Below are 9,074 nucleotides of genomic sequence, written 5' to 3'. Positions count from 1 at the left end.
GCAAGCGGTGGCTGCTTCCGACGAACGGAGTTTGGGAAACGTCGTGAGAATCGCGTTTAGTGTTCTTACTATTTCCACGTTTACCATCGCCGTCGTCCATAACTCTCTCTCCATAGCAGCTGCATAAAAAATCGGTGAGTGTTTTGATTTCTCTAATCGCAATTGGAAGTCGGAATCGGAAACCTACTTGTTAAAGATTTGATGATTTCACCGGAGACGTATTCTTGAAGTGTATGGTTTGAGAAGAGAGATTTGATCATTAGAGCTGCTTGTGTAGAAACTTGTGGGTTACAAGATCTAAGCATCTCTTGAACCAAACACACTCCACCAGCTTCAGCTATAGCTTTACGACTTGTTCTACTATGCATTGCAAAGTTTCCTAATGCACAAATCACAACCATTTGCATCTCGTTGCTCGGTTCCTCCGCTATCAAACTGATTAATGCGCGACAAGCCAGAGGAGTATCAGTGGCTTTAGCTAGTCCTTCGTGTTGAGATATGTCACCTAAAGCCATGGCTACAAGAAGCTTTGCGGATTCTGATGTTGTGTTTAAGTCTAGTATATACTCTGACAAGGGAGTTATTACAAACTGGCATATCTTTGTCTCTCTAACCTTTGGACTGCGTAGTATTAATTCGAGTAATCTTCCAGAGTGTTCTTCGCAGTGGTGTGATCTTAGTAGATCTAGTAATGCGTCGAGTGCACCAGCTTCAACCATTTCCAAGACGCTTAATGAATCTTGGTTCTCACGGATGATCAATACGTCTATGGCTAAGATCACTATGCTCTCAGCTGTTGAGAACAACATTTTTGCTACAACTGGTATAGGCACTGTAAAGTAATAGTGTTCTGGATTGAATCTGAGGATGTTGCAGAGAATGAAAGCTGCTGATTCCCAAAGATATACAGGAAGTTGAGGATCTTCGTCGATAATAACCTTGGAAAGCTCTTGAATTCCTTCGGCATCAGCTACGTCTTTTGTCCATGTAACTGAAGATTTCTCCAAACCCATCAACGCTGTCTCTTGCAAGTTTCTTACTTTGATCCCCGCTAATTTCACAAGAGGAGCAACGAGATCCTTAGTCATTATCTCTTCTTGGAAACGTGGCATTTTGAGTAGTGAGGTCAGTAGTTCTGCCGTTGCATTTTTGACCGCTAAAGATTCAGATTCAAGCAATGGTATCATAGGCGTAATGACAGCAGACGATGAAATATTTAATGATTCAAGAATCTTTGGCTTTTCCAAGATGTTTGCGACAGCTTGTAAACTACTGAGCTGGCCTTGAAAATCCAAGTCTTGTCTAATCAAAATCATCAAGAGGAGTGGTTGTACCATTTTTATTGCATCTTGGCTTCTAGCTACAACACCAACATTCGTCAAAACTCTGAAAAGCTCTGCGATTACTGAACACAAAGAACACGTAGGAGATCTAGAGAGTTGACCAAGGCATTTCTTGATTATACCCATTTTAATAAGATCCATTTTACGCGGAGTGTTGTCTTTAGCCATTTTCACAAGACAAGAAATTGCAGCCTCACTGATCAGATAGTTTTCAGAAGCCACAAAGCCATAAAACAGGTTCACACAATCATGTTCTTCTGCGACATCTGAGAATGTTTTGCTATCCAAGAGTATGTCAAGTGCAAACATTCCAGCTTCTATAGCTGTGCTTGTTCCTGATCGGATTAGTGATATAAGAGGTGCCATGCAACCTACGGCGGATGAGTTTGTTCTCAAAACTTCACTGGTAAATAGAAAGCGGCATACCCTCGCAGCACTTGTCTTTGATTCAAGCGATGAACTATCTGAACATAAAGTTTTGTAAATGTTCTCCAATGGGTTGCCTTCAAGACTGGTAAGAATATATGGGCTTGGACTAGTTCCCATAGTTAGTTTCACCAAAGCTGTAAGAGCAGCCACTTTCTCACTCTCCAATTTAGTATTCAACATTTCTAGAAGAGGGGAAAGTGTTTTCCATGCTAATTCAGAATCTCTGACGTGTTCATGGCTAAAAAGTTCGCAAAGCACCCTTGCAGCATTGTAACGGGTACTTCTAGAATCATGATGAAGAATTCCAATAAGTTGCTTCATGGAATTTATAGTTGTTTTATGCCGTGTAACTTCTGGGTTGCGGAACAGTGATTCTAATAGTTGATAAACAATTATCTCATTCGAATCTTGAGGACTCAAAGAAAGATACCTCACTAAAGCATCCAGAGCTCCAGCTTCAGTGATAAGTAATTTACTTGAATCGCCACACTCTGCAATACGACTTAGAAGCCGAACAACCACTGGAGTAGCTCCAACTTTGTCTACATTTGGCTTCAAGAGATTCACCAGCAAAAAAATATTTTCTTTCATAAATGAACTACGTCTTACTCTTTCATCTTCAAAGAGTGCCTCTAAAGTGGCTTCAAAAGGATTTTGTACCAAAGATAACTCTTCTGCTAAAGCACAAAAAGTCCTTGTGTCTGATTCTTCACACCCTACCAAGTTTATTGTAGTTTGTACTATATCTGAATCCATGATTTCTGAAATGATCTTGTCATTCTTTTGACGAACTAGTGCTGCCAATACTTGTGCAGTAAAATATCCATCAATCATCTGATCAGATTGCATGAAAGGTGCTAGTGTTGGCAAAAGATTTTCTGTTATAGGAGATGAGACAATGTTTGGTTCTTGAGACATAACAGCTAAGAATGACATAGCAATCCATTTTTCTTCGGAATCGGAGAAATTGTCCTGCAAAAATTAAAGATCACAACTCAACAACACCAAAACTTGTTGGATTTGGAGAAAAATAAAAAAATAAAAAAAAAATAAAGAAAGCTAGTAAGTTTACTTATCTACCTCTGTATTGTTGGACTTAATTTTTTGAAGCTTTTCTACAATAATTNCTGCAATACGACTTAGAAGCCGAACAACCACTGGAGTAGCTCCAACTTTGTCTACATTTGGCTTCAAGAGATTCACCAGCAAAAAAATATTTTCTTTCATAAATGAACTACGTCTTACTCTTTCATCTTCAAAGAGTGCCTCTAAAGTGGCCTCAAAAGGATTTTGTACCAAAGATAACTCTTCTGCTAAAGCACAAAAAGTCCTTGTGTCTGATTCTTCACACCCTACCAAGTTTATTGTAGTTTGTACTATATCTGAATCCATGATTTCTGAAATGATCTTGTCATTCTTTTGACGAACTAGTGCTGCCAATACTTGTGCAGTAAAATATCCATCAATCATCTGATCAGATTGCATGAAAGGTGCTAGTGTTGGCAAAAGATTTTCTGTTATAGGAGATGAGACAACGTTTGGTTCTTGAGACATAACAGCTAAGAATGACATGGCAATCCATTTTTCTTCGGAATCGGAGAAATTTTCCTGCAAAAATTAAAGATCACAACTCAACAACACCAAAACTTATAGGATTTGGAGAAAATAAAATAAAAAAATAAATAAAGAAAGCTAGTAAGTATACTTATCTACCTCTGTATTGTTGGACTTAATTTTTTGAAGCTTTTCTACAATAATGTCAAGTCCATTGGTTTCCATGACAACAAGTCTGTTTTTGGGATGAGAAGAGCAAATAATAGAAAGTAACCACATGGAGACGGTGCTTCCCAAGATAGTAACTGGATCAACCATTTGAGAGCCATCCATGGTTAAGCACAAAATGCTTGTAATGCAAGATCTTGGTCTTTGAATTTCAATTCCATATGAAGAAGATTTAGAGTTCTCCTTTGACATATCAAGAAGAGTTTTTACTAAGCTTTTCAAATACCCTGATCGTCCAGTTGTTTCCGTCCATAATTTCTTGTCGTTCTTTGCTGCACAAACAAGCAACATAGCCCCTCCGACTTTTATTTCATGAATAGATGAGTTGATTATTCTATTGGCCAGTGAAGAAATTGATTTTGACTGTATCACCAAAAGTTGACCTAACAATAAAAACTGTGTCTTGCAGAAGCGAGACAAAATCTCTATTGCTTTATCTTGGACCAACGGATGACCTTCAGCCACACCGCGAACAAGAGAGTCCAAACACGAAGGAACTTCAGTGAATGTAGAAAATGGGTTATGGGACAAGTTAGCACCATATTTAGCTTTGGCCAGTAAAGAGAGTACTTCTAGAACATCGATAAAAGCGCTATTGTTCGTATCAGTTGTGTTTAAGAGATCAATGAGTTCGGAAACAGCAAACCGACACTGATCATTTCCTTTGAACACATCATCGACCTGAAAATGCTTTAGTAATTGATGAAGAGCATGCGAAGCATTCCTTTTACCTTGTAGGGTTCCCTCTCTCAGCACTCTCGTCAATGCAGAAACAACATCATCATTTAATGCTTCAGCTGCAACATTTTGGTCTGAAAGAAGGTTAGCAAGAGTCGACATAGGATTCTCTGTTGACTCGATAGGGTTTGTTTTTGCTGACTTTATCAATGGTTTGATCACTTCGACTTCTGGACTAGATAACTTCTTTTGGCCAGTACTCTTTTTCTTTGTTGGATTAGATAGAGAGCCTAAGGCATGCGCTAACTGTGTTGCAACAGCATGAGTGTTTCCACTTAAAAGTTTGGTGCAGGGATTGTCATTCTCATCAAATCCAAGACCACCACAAAGGTCTTTTCTTGAATTGAATAAATCAGCCAATACAGAAGTTGCATTCTCTTTCATCTTGTCATTTGATGAGGCAAGTCTCTGGACAAGAGACCTCAATCCATTATTCGCTGCAGAACCCTTGGTGACGAATTCCTCTAAAGTAGCCGATGCAAGAACATGGCCTAGAACTCTTACCAAATGAGCCTTTGATTTAGGAACATCTCCAAGAAACAAAGCTTGTACTTGCTCGATAACAATTGGATCAGCTGTTTTGATCAGTTTCATAAGGGTATTTGCTGACCACTCTTGGGATTTTGGTCCACCGTTCTTTAAAAGCCCCAAAAGTGCAGGAATAGCTCCTGCTTCCTCAAGGCAGAGACGGATCTCTTCACTGTGACAACATAGGTTCCAAATGACACGGACTGCATCATCCTTTGCCTTGTGAGATACACTAGTCTCTAGTATCTGCAATAATGGAGGAATCCCGCCTGCAGAAGTAACAGCCCATCTACTTTCTTCGACCTTGTCAGTCAAGATCGCTAAGAATTCAACTGACAGTTCTTGATGTTGTTCGCTTGACAATCCAAGATATGGTATTAGGATTTGTATCCCTTCTCTCTTCCCAATAGCATCCCAAACATTATCATATTTGTATAAATTTGACAAACAGGTTATCATCCGCTCACGTGGACCAGCTGTGGACAAGATTGTAAGATTGACTAAAACCCTCTTAGCCTCCACATTGTTGAGTTTTTCTGATAGATTAGTGTTACCATATAGACTTGCCATAGCCTCCAAGATACGTTCTTGGATCAACTGAGTATCTCGCGGCTTTAGTAGTTTCACTAGTATTCCTTCTGTTAGTGTTGGATCAAAATCATCATCACAACTTAGCTGAAACTTCCTTAGAGCATAAGCAAGAGCTCCAAGAATATCAGCGATGGGCTCAGTGAGGCGCGGAGACAAAGATAGCCCTCCAAGATACACTATCAAACCAGACATTCCTCCGCATAAGTTTGCTAAAGCTTGTGTCCCATGAATTTGTAAGATGCGTTCATTTTCTTTATCCACTGACTCTTTAGATGAAATTACAACTGCACCAATCAGAAGGTGTATCCCATCCAAATCTCTTGCCACATTTTTTGCTTCTTCGGACTTTGATGTAATGGCTTCTAGAGCATTGGCTACATTGGCACGTACGACAACACTGTTTTCCTCACCTAGAAGTTGAACCAGAACTTGCACAGAACCTGACTCTACTATTTTTGAGATGCTACTAGTGAAAATCCTAATAAGACGAGCTAAGAGAGAAGCTGCATTTGATTGAGATACCGGGTTACTAGACTGAAGAAGGCTAAGGATGATATCGACTCCACCATCTTCAAGTGTTAATGCCCAAAAACCATCTTTATCGCCACAAAGATTTCTCAAAGCTCCAACCAAAAACCCTTCAACTATCGTGTCCTGTTTTTTCTTTGCCTTTAATAAATCCCACAAAGTTGGTACTACACCTTCCGTGACAAATATCTTATTACCTACATTATCATCTTCCATTCCACACAAGGAAACTTCACATATAGCCTCGGCCGCAGCTCTTCTTGCATCCACAGAGTCAGATTTCAAAAGTGACAGCAGCGGCGGGATGCATCCGCCTATCAATACCTTAGAACGAACATTTTTGTCTTTGCATAGAACGGTCAGGACCGAAGCAGAATTGAGTTTTGCCAAGAGGGTTCCATTCCTGAGAAGTGAAATGAAGGCAGGCATGGCATTCACGTTCTGGCTAATGATCTTTCTACATTCTTTTTTACCTTTGGCTAGACCGAGAATTCGAGCGGTGCTGAGCTCTTTTTCTTGCGTTGATGATTTCTTGGCATGAAGCTGTTCGATGAGACGTGTGATTGTGACAGCTGGTTTCTCATGATCATTATCTATCTCCAGACTCATTGTTTTATTGCTTTCCCTGCACCCAAAAGCCCTCAATGAGAAAGCTAGGCAAATTTATTAGCGTAAATATTGCGGAAACAGATCAATTCCTTAGCCGAGGAGAAGACACAGAATGAGTCTCTTGCTGATTTGTTGAGGAGGGAGGCTTTGTCATCTTCTCTAATCTGAATAAAAGAAAACTTTAATTGATAATATACTAAAAAAGAATTATAGCTAAATCAATTCAACAACAAATCATACTAAATATATAATCTCTTTGTTTTTTTTGTCATTAGTAATAATGATCTATTGAGAATGTGTATTTTAAAAATCTAATCATATGATACTAGCGATGTAACGCAGGGAACATATGAAACTTATTTAGCTTTTATATAACTTTTTGTTTGTTTGTTTTAAGGTATATATATTTCTTCCTAATCACACGTCTACGCATCATATTGGTGATCTAAAACCTCACCTTGTAACCAATGGTTAGGCATTTTCTACGAAACACATTTCAACATAAGAGTTCCAAGATTTAACTCTTATCGAAGAAAATCCAAAGAAATGAAATGCATAATTAATTTATAAATTTACCTTTTATCCCAAAACGTTCTACAACTCCATTCTCCTAATATTCAAAGGTTGCAATTAGTATGTGTGACGATGGGTTGTGATCAACGTTTCTGAATGACTATTTATACCTCTCAGTTTTTGTTTCGGACAAGAATCGCCGGACAGTTTGTTCGACAAACAAACAAAAAAAAAATCTTTCTTCTTTTTCTTTTGTTCTAAAGGTTTGACAGAGAAGAGGGAGAAATCAAGAAATCCCAAACCATAACTATTTACGCAAATGTTAAAAAAGTAAAAGAAAAAACTTTTTGATGCAACTTCCTGAATTTTCTCATTCTTTCACATTTGTTATCCTATTTTTCTTTATCGCATACCTGATTTACACCACTAGGTGTCGTATGCTAAAACAATTTTGAGTATATTACAACTTTTAGTTTGTTTATTTAAAAAACCTAACTTTTTTTTTTGTGCCAAAAAAAAAACCTAGCTAACATAGAAAAATCATAATATTTCTTAACCTAGAAACTTCTCTCAATATTTATGTGAATTCTAACACAGATAGTGGTAATTTATAACCTTAAAAAGGATCTCATAAGCCTAATTTAGAAAGGATCTGATTAGAAAGGATCTCATAAGCCTAATTTATTTTGGAAATTATTGAAGGTTGTTATCAATTACAATTACATATCTGAATTTGTCACTATTGTATGATATTTTTTTTTTAAAGTTGAATTTGATAACAATACAAAAACCTTCATCTAGAACGAATGTAGGCATGGTCAAAACTAAACCATGACCATATTTTAGACTTTAACCGGATCATATCTAAACCGTAATCAAATTGTAACTGTATAAACATCAAAATTATATGGTTAGTTATCCAATTCTAGGGTGAACAGTTTACAAATATTGACATTAGTGTGTTTAATAAATATGTTTGCAGGTAGACATAATGAGTTGGAAGTCCATAGTCTATTATAATATCAAAGTCCGATCTGCAAATGCTCAACCCAATCCATAGTTGGCGTAATCCAATAGTTGGCTCGCCGATCTATGCATGAACATACCAAAATCAATGGCTAGAGGAGCTATCATCTTGATAAACGGATTTTCACCCAGGGTATCAATTTCCTATGCAGTTGTAGTACAAAGGGTTATCAATCCAAATGGTTGTTTATGCTAGCAGGAAGGATGCAATCAGAACAATGCAAGTCAAACCAAGCAATAAATGGTTTTATCTAACAATCCTAAAATAATGAAAGAAAAGAATATAAACAAAGAAACCACACGACCTAAGCACTCGATGCAAGCATTCGAGTACAAGATCGGGTGGGATGATCGAGTTAACAAATGAAGTATGAACAACTCGAGGGGTTACTCGAAGCAGGTGATTGTGTACCTGTTCGGGTAAGGGATCGAGTGATGAAAGAAAATGTAAGCAATTAAGATACGAAAGCTTCTAATGATGGGATAATCGAATCCTAAGTATTCCTGACCAGTACAGATGTCTTACATGCCTCAAGTAAATATTTCCTAGACAATGAATCTCTAAAATCTTGTTAAAACACTCTCGTGATAGAAACAATCAACCTTGATCACTCCCCTACCCAACTCTCGTTGGAGAAACATGACCAAGCAGACATTAAGATCCGATTCATTATTGTCAGTAAACCCCTTACTCATCTAATCTCTTAGGCTAAATGAGTAAACCTCTAGCATTGGTAGATTCAAGCATCTCATCTACACCTCTCGGTGGTAAAACACCTTAGATCTAATCTCACCCTCTCGGTTTGTTGATAGCATTAAGAACACCAATCTAGAAGGAAATCTATTAAACATATACAATCAAACTAAGACATCCTAACCGATCAAGAACACAAAATCATCTATCCCATCCCTAGAAACTTTACTACACTACTCGGAAATCATAGCAAGAAACATAAAAGCATATATGAACGAAAATTGCATTATAAT

At 37.8% G+C, this 9,074-nt stretch overlaps 1 protein-coding gene across 1 annotated transcript in view; it reads right to left on the bottom strand.

Annotated features, from left to right (window-relative positions):
• LOC104757944 overlaps positions 1-6,702 on the bottom strand; it is an 8,390-nt gene extending 1,688 nt beyond the window's left edge. Inside the window, exons 1-3 of the mRNA XM_019238671.1 lie at positions 6,641-6,702; positions 3,486-6,567; positions 188-2,744 (exon numbers count right to left, since the gene is read on the bottom strand). Of these exons, the coding sequence (XP_019094216.1) occupies positions 188-2,744; positions 3,486-6,567; positions 6,641-6,702 (5,701 nt within the window). The remainder of the gene's footprint in view (positions 1-187; positions 2,745-3,485; positions 6,568-6,640) is intronic.

Source organism: Camelina sativa, chromosome 17, assembly GCF_000633955.1.
Source record: "Camelina sativa cultivar DH55 chromosome 17, Cs, whole genome shotgun sequence".
NCBI classification, from domain to species: domain Eukaryota; kingdom Viridiplantae; phylum Streptophyta; class Magnoliopsida; order Brassicales; family Brassicaceae; genus Camelina; species Camelina sativa.
The sequence above is the reverse complement of the archived record's forward strand: the minus strand, read 5'-3'. Positions and strand labels throughout refer to the sequence as shown.